This window comes from Megachile rotundata, chromosome 9 (assembly GCF_050947335.1).
Source record: "Megachile rotundata isolate GNS110a chromosome 9, iyMegRotu1, whole genome shotgun sequence".
In the NCBI taxonomy this organism is placed as follows: domain Eukaryota; kingdom Metazoa; phylum Arthropoda; class Insecta; order Hymenoptera; family Megachilidae; genus Megachile; species Megachile rotundata.
In genome coordinates this window covers 4,079,203-4,098,453 of record NC_134991.1, presented here as the reverse complement: position 1 = coordinate 4,098,453, position 19,251 = coordinate 4,079,203, and the positions used below count along the sequence as shown (strand labels likewise).

General features: G+C 36.7%; 1 protein-coding gene across 3 annotated transcripts in view; it reads left to right on the top strand.

Annotated features, from left to right (window-relative positions):
• The window catches only part of LOC100882266 (uncharacterized), a 103,212-nt gene that overhangs the window by 73,095 nt on the left and 10,866 nt on the right, over nucleotides 1-19,251 (top strand). For all 3 annotated transcript variants that reach the window (XM_003705627.3, XM_076535836.1, XM_076535837.1), the window contains one exon: nucleotides 14,678-14,721. In XM_003705627.3, coding sequence (XP_003705675.1) covers nucleotides 14,678-14,721 — 44 coding nt within the window. The remainder of the gene's footprint in view (nucleotides 1-14,677; nucleotides 14,722-19,251) is intronic.

Genomic DNA, 19,251 nt, shown 5'->3' with positions numbered 1-19,251 from the left:
TTAAATCTTATGTTTATCTTTAAGTTCTCATCCCATGCTCTGAAATGCCTCAATTGGCCAGTTCTATCCGTAACAATCCTCCCCCTCGTACAAAATTCATTTAATTTTGTACCTCATTTATTCCTAGTAGTTTTATTAGTTTTCGTGTCGGACGTATAAAATCACCCGTTCGTGTGCGCACCTCGGCCACTCTGACTTCTTTATCTACACCGGGAAATAAACGTGTAACGGTCCCTTTTCGCCAACTATTTCGCGGTGCTTGTAAATCTACGATCAACACTATATCGCCTACTTCTAAGGGATTTTCCTTTTCGGTCCATTTCTTACGTGGTACGAGCGTAGGTAAATATTCGCGCAACCATCGTTTCCAAAACGCCTCCGCGAAACTTTGCGCTGTTCGCCACTGTTTTCGCAAACATACATTTTGGAGGTCATATCTACCTAGCTGAATCTCACCCGAGGACGATCCTATCAGGAAATGATTTGGCGTCAGTGCCTCTTTATCGCGAGGGTCTAACGACACGTGCGTGAGCGGCCGCGAGTTTACCGAATGTTCGGCTTCGGCAAAGAGCGTAGAAAGAACTTCTTCGGAGGGTGCTTGTTCCCTTAAAATCACGTTTAACGCGGTTTTTACCGACCTAATCAATCGTTCCCACGCCCCACCCATATGCGGTGCGTCAGGGGGGTTGAAAACCCACTTCACACGTTTCGACAATGCGTATTCCTCGATCTTAGCGCGATCCATACTCACGGTCGCGTCTTTCAGCTCCTTATCCGCGCCCCGAAAGTTCGTCCCATTGTCGCTGTAGACCACCTGCGGTGTGCCTCTTCGCGCCGCGAGTCTTTGTAATGCCATTATGGCCGAACTGGCACTTAACGAATGCGCGATTTCTAAGTGGATGGCCCTTGTCGTGAGACACGTAAACAACACTCCCCAACGTTTCTCTCTTCGCCGCCCGATTTTTACCATCAATGGTCCGAAGTAGTCGACCCCACAGTGTGTAAAGGGTCTCTGCCGAAAAGCTACACGCCCGACCGGTAGCGCGGACATCAGCGGGTTCTGTGGCCTGCCTCGCCGTATACGACATACAATACACCTACTTATGAGCGAACGTAAAACGCGTCGAAGACCGATTATATGGTATTTTTGCCTTAATTCGTTGACTACCGCGTCGCTACTCGCGTGATAGAACTTCCGATGATATTCTGCAATTAGTAATTTGGTCGCGGGGTGTCGACCCTCAAGTATGATTGGTCGGTTGTCAAAGCCCTCAAGTCCCGTTGCCGTTACGCGCCCGTTGGCCCTTAAAATTCCCTGTTCGTCTACGTATGGATTTAAACCGGTGATTTTACTTCCCTTGTTGATATTACGGCCGTTTCTCAACGCAACTATCTCAGCTCCGAAATATTCTTCCTGGATAACGCGGTACCAATATTGTTCCCCTATCTGAACTATTTCCAACGGTTCTTTCACGGTGTTCTTCCCCTTCCAACGACCGACGATCGCGTGTACTCGTCGCGCGATGACGAGAAGACCGCGCCAACCCATCAATCTTATCGGTAGCGAAAATTCTGCTTTTACCGTCGCCGCCACGTAGACGCACGCTTTCCGCTGCTCCAATCCGTCGATTGTCGCCTTCTCTTTTGCGGTCAACGTTTTTTCTATCGGCCATTCGGATTCCGGACGTCGCAAAAATTCCGGGCCTTCAAACCATCGCGGGCTTATAAATTCGGAGCTATTTTCGAAGCGCGTCGCGTCGTCCGCGGGATTCTGACCGGTCGGAACCCATCGCCACTCCGTCGTCCGCGTGTTTTCCCCGATCTCTCCTAAACGGTTCGCTACGAATACTTGACGCGTCCGCGGCTCCGATCTGATCCACGAAATCACGGTAGTCGAATCTGACCAAAAAACTCGTCTACTAATTTTAATGTCTAGCTCCTTTTCTACGAACGTCGCGAGTCTTGTCCCCATCAGGGCCGCCTGTAACTCTAATCGCGGTATTGTCAACGGTTTTAACGGCGCGACTCTACTTTTGGCCATGATCAAGGAAACGTGCGCGGATTCAGACTGATTTTCGTTTTCGAACCGCAGATAGGCTACCGCCGCGTAAGCCGTTAAGCTCGCGTCGCAAAACACGTGGAGTTGCGCTTCGGACTCCCGCGATTCCGTTACCCCGTAACATCTCGGCATCCGGCATTCTTTTACCCTGTCTATCATGGACACCCACTTGCGCCAACGGATAAAATCTTCCTCCCGTAGTTGGTCGTCCCAATTTATACCGCTTCGCCATATTTCCTGCATGATGATTTTTGACTTTAACGTGAACGGCGCGAGGATACCGAGCGGATCGAAAACCGACATGATAACGCGTAAGAACTCTCGTTTGGTGGGCTTCTTTTCGCCTAGCACGATTTCTTTTGGTATATTCTTTAACTCGACATTGAATTTGAGTTCGTCAGTCTGTGTGTCCCAGAAAAGACCGAGGACCCTCTCTCCCCCTCGGTCGCCTAACCGCGTGTCGCCCTGCTCTAACCGTTGCCCGTGATCGACGGAATTTCGCAAGGCCTCCGCCTTGTTGCTCGCCCAACCATGCATGGCGAAATTCGCTCGCGCGTTTATCGCGATTACATCCCGAACGAGCTCTGCCGCTTCGCGCACGGTTCTTCGACTCGATAAGAAATCGTCCATATAGCTATCATTAATAATACTTCTAACTGCCTCCGGGTGAGCTTCATTACAGTCTTTCGCATTCTTATCTTTGACGTAGATCGCGCTACACGGGGATGATTTGGCGCCGAAGATTAACGTCGACATCTCGTAAATGTCCGGTTCTCTATTCCTGTCTTTTCCTCGCCATAGGAATCTTTGCGCACCACGATCGCTTTCCCGAATTTGCACGCGTAGGAACATATCTGAAATGTCCGCCTTCACCGCGACCGCGTATTGTCTAAACCGAATTAATATTCCCGGCAATGATTTTAATAGGTCCGGACCTGACATCAGTTGGTCGTTTAAACTTATTCCTCCGGTTTTTGCCGCGGCATCGAAAACTAGTCGAACTTTATTTGGCTTGTTTACGTTTCGCACTCCGAAATGCGGTAGATACCACGTCCTAGCCCTCTCTAACGTGTTCTCAACCCTTTGAGCGTAACCCTGGTCTAGAAAGCGCTGCATTTCCTGGTAATATAAACGTGCATATTCGGGATCGCGATCTAACCTTCGTTCTAATAATTCTAACCTTTTCCGCGCAGTAGACAAACCGTTCGTGCTCGGCGCGTGATCGTCCTTCCATAAGAGGCCCGTTTCCCAGATTTTTCCCTTACGCGAACTGGTTTCCTCTAGTATCCGCAACGCGCGATCCTGCTCGCCTTTACACGCGACGCTATCCTTTATTCCGGTATATTCTAGCGCGAAATAACCCTTTACTAATTCGTCCAAAGAAGTCAGAGCCTCCCCTGTACATTGATGTTCGGTTACATCTATTTTGTATACCGCTCGTGAGGAGCATTCCGCGGACCCATGTACGGTCCATCCAAGACGGGAGCGCGAAACCGCCAAATCTGTACCTATTATCTCGCGCAGCTCCCGCGTTACGATTAGGTCCCAATTGTCCTGACCGATTAATAATTCTACTCGTGCTCCGTGGTACGGTCGGATCTCCACGTCTTTGGCGGCACCGTGTACCCGCGCAATAATGTCCCGGCTGATCGACTGTGTGGGAAACTTCAGATTTTTTACGGTTATCGCTCCGCGGATCCGGTGCGTGCCGAAGATCCCCTCTGCGTCAAAATCTACTTTTTTGCTGTTCTCTAATCGAATTTCTCCTTCGCCTATTCCTTTTATAGACACGTCTATTCGCGAACCCTTTACCCCTAGGTCTCGCGCCAGCCTATCGTCTATCAAGGTGACCGTGGAACCCTCGTCTAGTAACGCGAATGTATCTATTGTTCGCTTCGGCCCACCCGCGCGTACCGCTATAATTTTCAGCAATACGCTTTGCCCGTCTAGTCAGCTATCTATGGAACCGCGATTTTCCCCCGACCTGTTGTTGCTCGCGACGTATGCCCTGCCCGACGCACTCTCTCCCCCGGATATCGCCCCGCGCTGAGCCTCATTTTCCGCACTATTTGCGTCGACATATTTATGCAACAGGATGTGATGCTGCCTCTTGCAGACCTTACACATCTCACTCTTGCAATCGTTTCTTGAATGACCGGGCCTCAAACACCCGAAACATAGGTTGTACTTTTTCACGAGATCCCAGCGCTTACTCACGGGCTCACGGGCGAAGAAGAGGCATTTCGGCGACGGATGATTTTCTTTTTTGCAAAACGCGCATTTACGAGTTTCCGTCGCGTTTGTTTCTACGCGCCTATCTCGCCGTTCTGCTACGCATACCACAGCCGTTTTCGCCGACGGCCGCCGCGATCCACCGAACGCGCCGCGATCTACCCTTTGTGTCGGTCGTTCCGTCGTGAAATCGATATCAAAAATCCCAGCTTCCGTAGCTAATTCGGCTTCCGCGTATATGAAATCCGCGAGTTTCTCGAGTTCCGATTTCTCTTCTCTAACGCTTACGGCGTACCGGTTATATGCATATCGCAATGCTATCGGTATCTTATGTCCCACGGATTTTACTAGTTCGGGGCTGTGCAGGTACCCCAACAACCTAAACGTTTTAAACGCTACCACTGCACTGCGTAACTTCGTCGCGAATTGTACGAGCGAAATTCTCCCCGAATCTATCTCCGGTAATGTCTTTAACTCCGCGACGATTTTCTCGGCAGCGGCCCGTTTATTCCCGAAATGTAACTCTAACGTCTTTATTATTGTGTCCGCGTCGCGGCTACTCGCGAGCAAAGTTTTAACCACGTCGCGTGCCTCGCCCTTTAGGGCATCGAACAATCGTGCAATGTTTTCGCGGTCCGAGTATCCGCCCGATTCGGATGACGATATATATGCCTCCTTAAAGTGTAGCCACTCTAAGGGATCACCGGAGAAGCTAGGTAACGCTTTCGCGGTTGTGAGACGATTTACTAATCGCGAACTTCCTTCCCCTGCGAGCGACGCTTCACGTACCGCCGCTAACGTACGTTCGATAGCCGCGGATAGTCGATCAGCCGGGTCAATAAGGGATTGCTCACTCACGTTTCGCTGACGCCTTACTGGTAACGCGGTGCTGTTGCTCCATGGCTGATGCGTTGCCCTGTCGTCCTCGCTGCCCTGGATTTCCTCCGCCTCGTCGGAGAAGTCCGTGTCCTCGTCGGCTGCGGATGGGATGCTCGCCTCCGTGGGTCGCTGCTGCCATCCTGCTCCGTGACCGCTGCCTCCTGGCAGCTCCTGCTGCCGCTGGTTCCCAGTGGTCCTTGTTGCCCGACGCCCCTGTCAGATGACAGGTAGGATGGGAGACGGTGCCCTGGAAGGCCCCGCAGAGTCGTTGTCCTCCATGGTTGCCGGTCCTGGTCCTGGATCTGCCAATGCTCTCGCCTTTGCTGGTCTGCCCCGCTTGGCCGCTGGCTGCTTCCCTGACTGCTGGGCTGCTGCTCGTTTTCCTCGTACCATTGTCTCGAGTAAAGTCCACTTTGTGTGTCACTCGCACTTCCACACAAGTCACGATATCGCGTCAAACACCGTCTGTCCGGTCAAAGTGTCCCGGGTTTCGGCACCAAAAATTGTATCAGAACAACTCAATTTTTCCGACGGTGAATACGCACAGTTTATTTCAATTATTATATAACACACGTATTATAATTTAGTCTGCGAGTGACATCAATATTACAATCAAAGCCGAAATACTTGATCCCGCAACGAAAGTCTTTGCAAATACAAGTAAAGTCCGTAATGACAACAAGTATGTCCCGTAGTGACAAGCTATAAGTGAAGCCTCGTAACAACAAATATAAAGAAAGAAGCGCGTAGCAACAAATATAAGAGAATGAATCGAAGTGAAGTGCGGGCCCGGTGCCCTCGCCTATTTTATATGTTTCACTCCCCTACGACGTCTCCTAGCAACCACCCGATTTCTTCGAAATCTGCCACGTGCCCTCCGTCGACCTTGGCTTCGCGGTCATCCCTCTACGACCGATCCTTGCGATGCCGCCCGCCCTTTGCGGCCGAGCCGCCGCGCCGCCACGCCGCGCGCCGATACCGATGTCGCGCCGGCACTTGCCGGTACCCGCCGTCAAACGGAGCGGTCCGCGCCTTTGTACTCGTTTCTCAAAAATTACGTATCAGGAGACGTCGCCGAAGAGTGCCTTTCTTTTTTGCCGAAGTGCGCACCTGGGTTCGCCGGCATTTCGCGGTGGATCAAATACTTATTAATTGGCATTTTTCTCGGAATTTCAGAGCATGTGCCACGTGCCACTTTTGCCACGTGCCACTTTTGCCACATGCCATTGCCACGTGCACCACGCACGTGTACATTTCTTAGAAAAATTAATTATCTATCGTCTTCGAGTGCGACCGATCCCGCAGACAGCTAGCCGGAGCGCAGGGCAAGCAAGCTCGCCCTCGCCCGGGTTCTCACCTCTCCCGAGCGGAGTGGCCCTCGGTGTTTTGGTGAGCACCACCACTCCCGGGCGGATTGGTTACCCCCGGTGCTACGATGGTGTTTTTCATGCCGAGACACTCATGGTGTTCGACGAATACGGCCACAGGTTTCCCCGTGCACGTAGGGCTTCGAGGCATGGAAACTCGCCATGCCTGCTGCTTTTGACCAGTCGTCCCCGAAAACCCCGCTAAATTCATTAAATCTTATGTTTATCTTTAAGTTCTCATCCCATGCTCTGAAATGCCTCAATTGGCCAGTTCTATCCGTAACAATTACTTTCTCTTACATTATCATTTTATTCGATTTTTATACTCTTTTGGCTTATCTTTTTAATTAAAATAATTATTTGTTTCAATATACTTAATTGTACGTAATTTTTGTATATTTTATAATACTACAGAATTGAAATATTAATAAACAAATAATAATTAAATGTCAAATCATGGAAACAAAATTTGATATAAGTAATAAGTAATCATATAATTTTCAATAAAGATAACTTACATCTTAATTTACATCTTACACAATTTTTTTTTATTTTTTATGATGCATGGTTAGTTTATATAAATTTGATTATTTAGAATACTGTAATATAGAAATGTTAATGAATGAATTATAATTAAATGTCAAATCGTGCATGTATATCTACTTACAGATATTCCAGATAACAGAGAAGTAGCGAATGAAAATATTATTTAATAATTTGAGAACAGTGATTACAATGTCATCCTAGCGGTATGTGAAATTTATGTGCATACATTTTATATGGCAAAGGTTCTGAATTTGATTTTTCGATAAGGATGAAAAGGAGGAAAAGGATAACATTAATGTCGGTAACAACGAGGATGACGGGGACGTTGATGAGATTCGTTTTCGATAGTCGATTCTCCCGATGGGGAAATTTGAAGCGAGAAGGGCGTGAAGAGTGTTGTCCGTACACATCTCCTCGTCCACGTCGAATCTGTAATTCAAATTCGAAGTCAAATTAATTTAACGCTCGTCATTTTTCACGTACCGCTGGCGCCTCGGTGCGCGGATCTCAGCCGACCATTTTTCGATATTTCATTCTCAGAAGGTACTAGTTCTCCTCTGATAAATGCGTCTTCCTGCGATTTAGTTTTCGATTTTTATTTCAGGCGATAGAATGTGGATGGCAAGTTTGAAATATTGTAGAACAGGGACGGGCAATTACGTCAGCAACGGCGCTGTGCATGCATTCGCAGACGCTAATGGGTAGTCGGTTTTTTCACATTGAAATGTAAGATTCTGAAAAACCCAAATGTAAAATTGAGTAGTTGGGAAATTTTATATTTGTAAATTTAGAAATTTCTGTAAACAAATTTTTAGATTTGTTAATTTTAGGATTTTTGTGAAAGAATTTTTATGTTCGTAAATTTAGGAATATTTGTACTTTTATACTTTTACATTTAAGAATTTTTATAAAGAAGTTTTTATATTTGTAAATTTAGAAATTTTTGTAGAGGAATTCCTAAACTTGTAAATTTCAGTATTTTCCTAACTGTTGGAATTTCTGTCCTTGTAGATTTAGGAATTTTTGTAAAGGAATTTCTATATTTTTAAATTTAGAAATTTATGTAAAGGAATTTCTAAATCCCGAAATTTCTATTTTTGTACGGCGCCAAATTTAAAAATTACAAAATGTCGCAAAATAAAAAGTTGATAATTTGAAATTTTGGAAATGAAAAAAGTTGAGACCATTTTTATAATTTTACATTAAAAATGTCCGAATTTCTCAGAAAATCTGAAAATTTAATTGGGAACTTCGATTTTTCTAAATTTTAAATTTCTAATTTTTCAAACGTTTAAATACAGAAATTTGAAAGTATATTTCCACACAGAAATTTTCAAATATTTAAATTTTCAAATTGGATTTTTTCCAGTTTGTGAAAATTTAAATATTTGTGATTTCTGAATTGAAAAATACTGAGGGCGGATAATATGAAATTTCGTAGTTTTTAAGCTTTTAATAATTTAAAACTTTAAATGTTCGTAATCCTATCGTTTATATCATCAATTTTGCAAACTAATAAATTTTTCCATTAAACAATGTGCTATTTACAAATTGTAAAAATTTATAATTTCTGTGTTTTAAAGTTTTTTAATTTCTTACTTTGGAAGTTTTTTTATTTTGAGATAAACTTGAAAATGTTTCAAGTTAGGTTTCTTGAATTTGAAATTTCTAAATTTTAATACTTGGATGTTGGAAAGCTTGGAACTTTTCAAATCAAATTTGGGGGTGTAAAATTCTTATTTTTTTTGTTTAATTTTTAATTTCCAGTTTTTGAAATTTCTAGATGTGAGGATTTGTAAATTCGTAGTTTCGTATATTCGTGAAGCTGTGGATTTGTAGACTTGTGCATACCTAGATTTATAAATTAATGAGTTTCTAAGTTCGTAACTTTGTAGATTCGCAGGTTCGTAGATTGACAGATTTGTAGGTTCGTAGATTGGCAGATTCATAGATTCGTAAATTGGCAGATTCGAAGATTGGCAGATTCGTAGATTCGTAGATTCATAGGTTCATAGATTCGTAGGTTTATAGGTCTATAAATTAATAGATTCATAGATTCATAGATTCGAGGGTTTGTAGATTCGTAGATACGTGGGTTCATAGATTCGTGGCTTTGTAGATTTGTCAGTTCCTAGATCCGCGGGTTCCCACATTTGTGGATTCTTAAATTTGTGGGTTTTTAAATTCCTGAGTTTCCAGATTCATGGATTCTTAAATTTGTGGGTTCTTAAATTCCTGAGTTTCCAGATTCGTGGATTCCTCGATCTGTGGGTTAGTGAGTTCCTAAAATTCTTAGTTTTCTAAGATTTTTAGATTCCTGGATCCACAGATTCCTAGATTCCTAGAGTCCTAAATTCATTAATTACTGATTTTCTAGATTGCTATATTCCTATATTCATAGATTCGTGAATTCGTGAATTCGTGAATTCGTAAATTTGTAAATTCGTAAATTCGTAGATTCATACAATAATAAATATCCAGACTTTTATATTTAAAGTCCCAAAAATAAAAGGAAAGATGCTTAAAGGAAGTATACATTGTTGCCTACAAGTTTCTGCAAAATTTCACCTACCCATTATTGCTTTCTATATTCTACATTTAAATAACACATTTTCTGAAGTAACTGAAGTACATCTACTTGTGATCTATGATTTCATACATGATTATCTACCCATCTACTGTGAAGCATTTTTGCTTTTAGTGATCATTATGTGGTGGGGTATATAATAGGTTATACGGAACCCTATTCATACATGGATCTATCGATATTGAAGGATAGTGGAAAGCAGTTGGTAAGTCACTGAGTGAGTTAGTGCTTATAATCGTGTTAGACTAATCGGTGCAGTAGGGAGTCTGCAGGGAAGGTAAAAGGCAATGAAGGCACTAAAGCGGTCCTATTAGGCCTCTATATAGTAACACAATTGGGCTACCCTATTCTAACACAATGACGAGTGGTAACTTTTCGTGGAATTCAGTTCATCATAAATACATTTCGGTGGAGAGATCAAAACGATTTCGGGGCATTCTTCAAGATACTCTTCAGATTTTGATTAGGCTACTTTGCGTTTCCTTTGTTAGTAAATCTATAAATAAAGACATAGTATAATTATTTTAAGCTTTTATTTATGGCAGCAAGCAGTCTTATTAACGTCTTGAATTCTATGATCGTCATCGACTGGTGGTATTTTAATATAACCAACGATTGAAAATATTTTATTTATTTACAGTGTAACGTTTCTTATATGAAAAGAGATAATGTAGGTGGTGGAGATTCAACAGGTTTTACAGTTTTACGATCACTTACATCTATGTTAAAATATCGCGATATGCTGCTAATACCTCCTTAATCGGTCCACGATATGTTATTAGCAAAATGAGAAATTCTCCGCTAAAACTTCAGTTCAAATGTTGTTATTCAAGTATAAGTGTTTTTAATAAGGGAATAAGAAATTAGAGTCATATTAACGTTAGGCTGGTGGTAAGGAGGAGTAAGAGGTATGTTCCAGCATGCTTGGCGCGTTTGGAATGTCTCTGGAATGTCAACAGAATGCGAAAGGAGGAATGAACACCTTGCGATAATTTATCGAGTAGACGACGAAGGCTTAATCCATTAATGAATGTTCCTTTTTCTGTTACGTCTTCGTTTAACTGATCAGAGTAAAGGGGATGACGATGCACGTCTCCGCCCCATAAATTCTTAAGAGCGGTGCTTTATTATTAAAACTGCGAAAATTTGGAGTTCTTCCCTGTTTCACATTCGAATTCTTCATAATCCTCTTTTTTCCGCTATACATCCTACACAATTTAAAATGAGAAAATAATTGAATGGGTTATTACGAAAAGATATCATTTGTAATTACGTTTTAGATCAAATTGATTCACTGTTTACTGTAAGAGAGCGGTGACAAAATGAACGATATAATGATAGTAATATGGCTTTTCGTTTCCACAAATGTTTTTAGACAATTCGTTTTTGCTTGTTTTATGTGCATAATATTTGTTTTGTTTCTTTAATTAATACTTAATCATGGTATGAATGCGGGTTTAAACTGAATTGTTCATTTAGATCACTTGAGTAAATTTCCGCTATTTCGAATTTCTTGTTAACCCATTCGAGACGGCAATTTTTTTCGAACACGGTCCCCAGGAGTGAAATTTTGTTATCTTCATATTATTTTTTTTTTAATAGAACAACTTATTTACTGTGTACATCACCGAATTCATAAGTGAATTCGCATAAATAAGATGATTGCACACCGAATGTGTACCTCGTTCCTCGGAATATTTGTATTGCGAGAAGCGGATTGAACACCATGTGTGTAATATGAGGTAAAATAGAAAAAAAAAAAAAAAAAAACAATGAAACAAAAATCGATGCCAAATTGTTTTTCTGTAATTAACAGATACTTTATTAATAAAAAAAATTGTATTATTAAAAATGTAGGAATTAAAATGACAAGAATGGTTTTACACCATTTTGATTTGGTTTTGTGCAAAAGTAAACTCCTTTTATTATTTAACAAGAAAAAAAATTTTTAACACAAACATTAACAAAATAAAACTTAACTTTAACACCATTTAGCAAAACACAGAACTTTTAAAATTAAACGACTTTTACAACCTTTCAATAAATACAAAAACTTTCACGACTTTTTCGACTTTTCCGCCTATTTTTCTAATGCGTCTTCTTTACGACAAGGTTTCTAATAAATAACGCTCCTTTCTTTTTAAAAAAACACACATCAAGCCCGCTCGCTTTATAGCGTCTTGAACTGTCAATAACTTATAAGAATTTACAATATTATTACCGACGATTAACATTTATTATCGATGATCAATTACCGACATTCGGTCAGTCGGTCACTGACAGCGTCATTCTCTCATTCCCACAATACAAAAAAAGTCTTACCTCGACAACTACATTATTCAGAACAACTAATAATTGCTCATTACTACTATTACACACCTGATCGGTGTGCAACCGATCTTGTAACCTCGGAAATCGATTGCACACACAGTTTGCAAGCGATCTCGAATGGGTTAATAATCAAAATTAAACTATGCATATTAAATCAATTACTTGTTACAACGTTTTTAGATATATTCTTATAAGTTCCTACTGTTAATTTCAATGAATCATGTATAGTTTGTAGGTTATAACTTCTGATTTGGAAAATGTCATTCAGGACGAAAGTAACATATACCGTGGCGACGGAAAAAACTGTAAAAACTATTTTGATTAATGTTACTTTCGTCCTGTTGGATCAGGGAAATAAAATTGTAAAATACAATTGATATTCTTTTATTTGATTTTATATACCTTTTTATGATTCCTTTTAGAAACTTTTAAAATTTTTTTTAGGTTCGGTATTCCTTGCTTAGGTATTTCCTTTAGTTAACCCTAATTGGGTTATGTCAAAATTAATATTATAGCAAATCTGCTCATAAATTGAATACAAAATGAAAATACAAATAAGTGTATTAAAAAATCCACATATTTCTCGTTTCAGTATCTCACATGAAATATATGAATAAAATTTTATGTTAGATACTTAATTTTTACGATACTAAAATTACTTGCTACAAATTTAAAAAATAATTCTATTGAGATTTTAATAATACAAATGTACAAGTGTAGGGGTAAACTTCACTCTTACAGTTGCACCATTAACAATATAATATAATAGTGGTTTATTATTTTTAGTTATTCTAAAAGTAAGTTGAATTTCCAGGAGATCTATGACTCCGTTAGTGAAGAACTATAGTTATGTAAATTTTCCATTGATCACACAGTGCTACTATTTTGTTTATTCACAAATAGCAAATAAATAAAAATTATCTTAAAATATAAATTATTTATCCTAATTAATTACATTAATCAATTTTAACTAAAAGATTATCTAGACATGAAATAGAATTTTGAGTAATTTAAGACAAGTTTCGTATCTGTTGAATTTTCCATAATGAAAATACTTTTCAATAGTTATAAATTTAATTTCACATATGTAGATTTGAAAGATGCGTGTAAGTACGAAGCATTTCAACGATTCAAACTACAATCAATTTTTCCATATCTTAATGCTTTCCTGACTGCGATTCACGTTCTTAAGCTTCATTACCATATTCCTTCGTTTTCTACGGACCCGCTGCATGCCTATTACGCAGTTATTACACTGTCACCTCTCCAGACCGGTTACCATATTTGAATATTTATTTAGCTGATTATTTTTTTTATCGGTTCTATGGAAATTCGATCGCTGTCTGCGGTTACCTGCGAAATTATCAATAACGTGAAAGTAAAGGGAAAGATGCCGCTTCACCCTTTTCTTTGTACTGTTATTAAACACTTTATGCATGAGAAGTATCTATCTTTGCTCATACTATGTCACGATTTATGATGGATAATCAATCATAATTACGAGGATCATAATACATGTGTGAAAGGGCTTACCGGCCACTGCTATGTACAGTGACGAGGTGTCAGGGATACGCGAAAGTTTTTAATTTGCTAATTTGGCAATTGGAAAAGTTGGAAATATACGAATTTAGAAATTTAGAAATATAGAAATGTATAAATTCACGAATCTAGAAATTTAATAATTTACAATTAGATTTATAATTCAGCAATTTTGGAATTTAGAAATAAAGAAGTGGAACAGTAGAGAAGTAGAGAATTTAAGAAATTAAATAATTTAATAATTGAGAAATGGTTTAACTGAAAAATTGAAAAAGTTATAAATTTAGAAACACTAATACCAAATTTCTAATCTTTTAAATTCTCAAATTTATAAACATAAGAATTGTTAACTTTTATAATTTGAAAATTTGAAAATTTAAATGTTTTGAAATGTAGAAATGTAGGAATTTAAAAATTTGATAATTTAGCAGGTTAGAAACTTGGAAATCTTGGAACTTTTATATGTTAGAATTTAGAAAGTTGTCAATTTCAAAATTTAAAAATCGAAGTTTTTAAATTTTTGAATTTTGAAAGATATAAATGCAGAAGTATTGAAATGTAGGAATTTTAACTTGTCAAACTTGCAAATTCGCAAATATTCAGATTAAAAAATTATCAAATATTACTATTTTTTAAGGTGTGCTTGGTTAATTATAGCGACGAAGAGATCATACAAAGAAAATGTTAGAAAGATGAAACAATGAAACAAGTTTAAAACAATGTTTAATATCAATAATATAGTTAACAAATATTCGACTATATTGTTAACAAAACCAACAATTAATGAGATATCTCAAGTTTAAAAAAGTTTAATAAATGCTTATTCCCCCAATTTCTATTTAATCATTTTTTTACATAAAATATTTGGGAAAATTGTCTGCGTATGTGAAATCGACATAATGCGACTCACGTTCTTAGAAAATGTTATGTTTTTATAACCAAGATTATATAAGTCTGCAATGGCTAATCTAAAAAATGATTATAGAAATTATTTGAATAAAACATGAAGAAAACTGTGTTATTGACTATTAACCATTGGAAAAAATTTGTTCAAAAATTTTTATACCGGCCTTGTCACTATTTTTTCGAGTAATCAGATTTTTATCAAAAGTAAACATGTGTTCTTTTTCCTTGCAGATTCTTTAAAACGATGGATAATTTTATATCAGCTTGCGGCGAAGGTGAGTCTGCATTATCATCATACATATTTGTATAATTTGTATAATTACTTTAATCAATACAAGACGATTGAAATTTACGTTATAAGCAATGTGTATAAAAGTACATAATATCTTCATTCTGATATGCTGCATTTAAACATACTGCCTGGTATGTTATTCTGATGAAGTGTGATTCGTTAAGGGTTGAGATAAATTCTGAGATAATTATTTGAATACATTCTATATTTGCAAATAGAGAATATTATGTTCTTCATTTTTAGAATGTAAGAATTATATTCTAGATAAATTTGTGTTTGTTGAGATAGATTCTTTGTTAATTAGTTATACTAAAAATAATAATATATTAGAAATATATTATAGAATTAATCTGCAGTAATAATTTGTTCAAGAAATTTTTACATTTTTTTTTCAATTTATGAAATATATCTTCTGAATTTGTACCTATTAGCTGATGTCTATGTACTGAAACATTATTTCAAATTCATAGAAGTATTCTAAATAAATATTCTAAATAAGTATAAGTAAAGTATTCTAATTATACACTATTCAAATGTTTATTACAATTGACGATACTTTTACACTCAATACAACCTCAATTTTCTTGTTTTTATAGAAAGAGTAATATTTTACCAATGAGTATATTTTATATTAATTTAATTCAAATTAGTGTATCAAAGTTAAAATATTGATTTGTGTACGTGTGTATACAATTCATAAAGTCGAAAATCTGTTTTTATTTCAACACATAGGGGAATTAATAGAACAAATGTATTTTCGAATTTTATATCATATTTAAAAAGAGAGTTACTTTCTATGAAATATCAATTAAGACAGATAATGTTAACCTTGTATCGTTTACTATCGCTTTCATTCAGACTCTACTTTTACTTTCACTTGTACATTTCTACGTAAAATTGCTGTATTCACATTCTTGATTCGTATCAGTTTGGTTCATTCAGGTAGTCATTCATCCTATTCTCTATGCTTTATTCATTCATGTAATCATTCGTTTGTCTTACATACTTCTCTTGTTTTTACAACCTGAGTGGAATAAATATATTCCTAAATATTACAGTTTTCTAATTTTTTAACAGCAGATTTCAGATTTTTTATATTTTCAAATTCTCATATTTAAAAGTTTACAATTTCAGATAAAAAAATTGTCAAGTTTAGAAATTCTTAACCTTCTAAAATTTTAAATCTTTATATTCGCAAATTTTTAAATTACCGGTTAATAGGTTAAATTAGGTTAATTTTTAAATTAACCTAACCTAACCGAATTTCCAAGTTTCCAAATTCTAAAATTCCAAAATTCTTAAATTTACAGTTGTTATAGTTGTTATAAATAAGTCATTATTTCTTTACTGTGATTTCGCCAATTACCCATATATTTTGAAAATTATTAAATCCTGGAATTATTTAAACCCTTTGCGTTCCTCAATTTCATTCATCACTTGACTCTTTAATTTACTAAATAGATCAAGAAACGGGTTCCCAATGAAATGTATTACAACAGGGCGGAGACAACTACATTTTTCTTTTATTACAAGTAAGAAATAAATGATAATATACATATTCAACCAATCTATTTATCTGAATTATTTATGACATCCAAGAGACATGTGATGCCGAATCACACCCAACATAGGATTGCAAAGGGTGAATAGTTAAATCCTTTTATTTTTCGTTTGCCTCTTACAAAAATATGTTCCAAATGACCTCTTCTCTCATCTCTTGCAAACTTTCTATCGACGCGACGTACCTAACACCCTGTATATCAATTCTGAAAATGTTTTATCAAATTATTTTATATTTCACGCGTCGAATTAAAAAATTAACGAATCTTAACAGCAAAATTAATGTTGTTTCTATAGTATTTAGAACTGTTCGTGAGAAACTCTAGAATCGGAGGAGTATAATTCAGAGACAGAGAGAAAGAGAAATGCCTGAGAAATATGTTGAAAGGCATTCCAAAGTGAAGATGCCACTGTACCGGCCATTCATTGACCGTCAATTAGCATTTATCAGTACCTTTCATCCAACGTCCAATATCCTATTGACACGCTACGCTATAAAAGAGGAAACTCTTAATTGCAATTGCAACATACTCCCTCATTATTATTGGATAATGTCTTAAAGTATCGTTAGTTACTTTACTTTATTGTACCTCTCGACTTAATTTAATAGAGTAATTTGTAGTGTACAGTTGTTTTTGGTAATTAAATACATTATAATATATTTTAACATTAACATTATGATTCTTTTGTTTTATTGTATTTTGTGTTACTCTTATAATGTATAACTATTATGTAAAAGGTGAATACAAAGAATATCGTTACTTATCATTGATTTCTCTTTTATTATTATTTTATATTTATCAATTTCCTTTTTTAAATATTTCAATGTTTGAAAGCATAATTTTGTTTTTTCCTACAATATACTGTTAATAATTAAAGTTAAAACATTTTTTTATAGTCTGTCTTTATTTTAATTGTTACAATTAATTTTTATGTATGTTCAATGGAAACTGTACTAGTAGACATTTAAAAACTGAAATAATTTTGTTTCCTTATCAACGAAATTTTTAACTTTATTTTCAACTTAAGAATTCAGAAATTTAGAAATTAAATTTTTAAATTAGAAATTTTTAGCTTAGAAAGTTAGGTTTTATAATTTGACAATCTAGCAATTTAAAAGTTTAGAAATCCAGAAATTGTAGAGTTATTAAAGTTTAACAGTTAGAAACGTATAAGTATAGAAATATAAAAATAAAAAATGTTCATGTTTCCAAATTCCCAAATTAGTAACTTTCAGATCTATGTAACCAAATTAATTAAAAATATGAATTTCTTCCAAAATTTCGGTTAACGCTAGATTTCTGTAGAACAATAACGTAGAAGAAACGCGGATAATTATTCAAAGGATTAAAATTATTGAACCATCCTGTAGAGCGAGCAATACGAAGACGTTCAGAGTTCGATCGTTCGATTGATTTAAGACGGCAGTAATCGGTTGGCCGAAAAGTCGTCACGCTGCGTGTATGTACTGGCGATATTTTCGTGTTTATGTACACGCGTGACTGGACGTTAAAGTCCTTCCCCGTTTTCAACGGCTCCTTACATATATTTCCAGCGTGCTTTACGCTCTTACTAGAAGTCCTCAGGAACACGAAAGAAGAGCCAAGGCAGTCCCTTTTACCAGGGGCTATTTGAGCCGACATACCTCTTGCTTATATATCATATTGCCACATTAACCACGTCGCTTCGGGTTGTACTTCGCGACTACTCTAGTAGCCTGAAAACCAACCTTAACGTTTACCAAGGAGTGGCATGCAATACCTTTCTTATTTCGTGCTCATATCCTCCGGGTATAGACGAAAACCACATTTGCATGCGGCTGTCCACACTCCGCTGTAAAACGTATTTGACCCTTTGAGGTTCAATTTCTTTCTCCTTTTTCCGTAATGCTGCAGAAACCTGGGACAGACGTAATAATTGTCGTAAAATAAATACTAGTCGATATATCGTGGAATCTTCCTTTCTATAATATATTGTAACTTCGTTTCTTGTTTACATTAGTTGTCGGTACGCACGAATTCTGTTGATGTAAACGTTTTATTGAAATGATGTATCGGAAGTAATTTTTAACTTTTTTAACGATGTATTTTAGTATTTTTATTTTAACCCTTTGAAATTTTTTGCGTTGTATTAAATTGTTATTGTACTTTCGAGAAAATATAACACTTTTCATAATAATAAATTAGGTAGCTGGTAATAATGTGTTTATAAGAGATGTCGCTAGTAAAGTACTCAAATGTACAATATTGTTTAATACATTCGGTTTAACCAAAACCGGTGTCACTTTGTGAGATTTAGTTATAGCAGTAATTTGAATGTATTTATACATTATAGTCTGTTGATATTCAAAACAACAGCATATATTTAGTAAAAATTAATACTATTTCAGGAAAACATAAACAAAATTTTAGTTAAACATAGTAAGATATTGGTTAAAATTATTATACAGAAATTAAAAGAAGTTACTTTTATGCTTATAAAATGTTAGTGATGAGTTGATGTAGATGGCAAATTTTTATAATTATCCATGGCCATAACTAGTGTTAATAGTAAAGCATTGCTATTAAATCAAATTCTTAAAATAACTAATAATACAAGTTAATTACTAAAGTTAAATCTTTGTCATTTAAATTGACTAATAATAATCAAATTGTTAGAAAAAATATAGAGCAGAAATATATACATACGTTTACACATTATATTTACTTAAACTGTAATTCGTGTCTTCTTGAGCGATTTTAAAACTAGAACATGTTTAATTTTCCTTTATATTATATTTCTTTCGATACAAAGATTTTCCCCGTAAATAAATAATACTTGTTAAATACAATACCATTAGCTTTACTATGAAGTATCATGTGTACATCCTACGAGTAATTATTTCTAATGATCATATGAGATATTAACTAGATATTAATTTAACAGATATTAATTAGACGTCAGAGGTTTGATA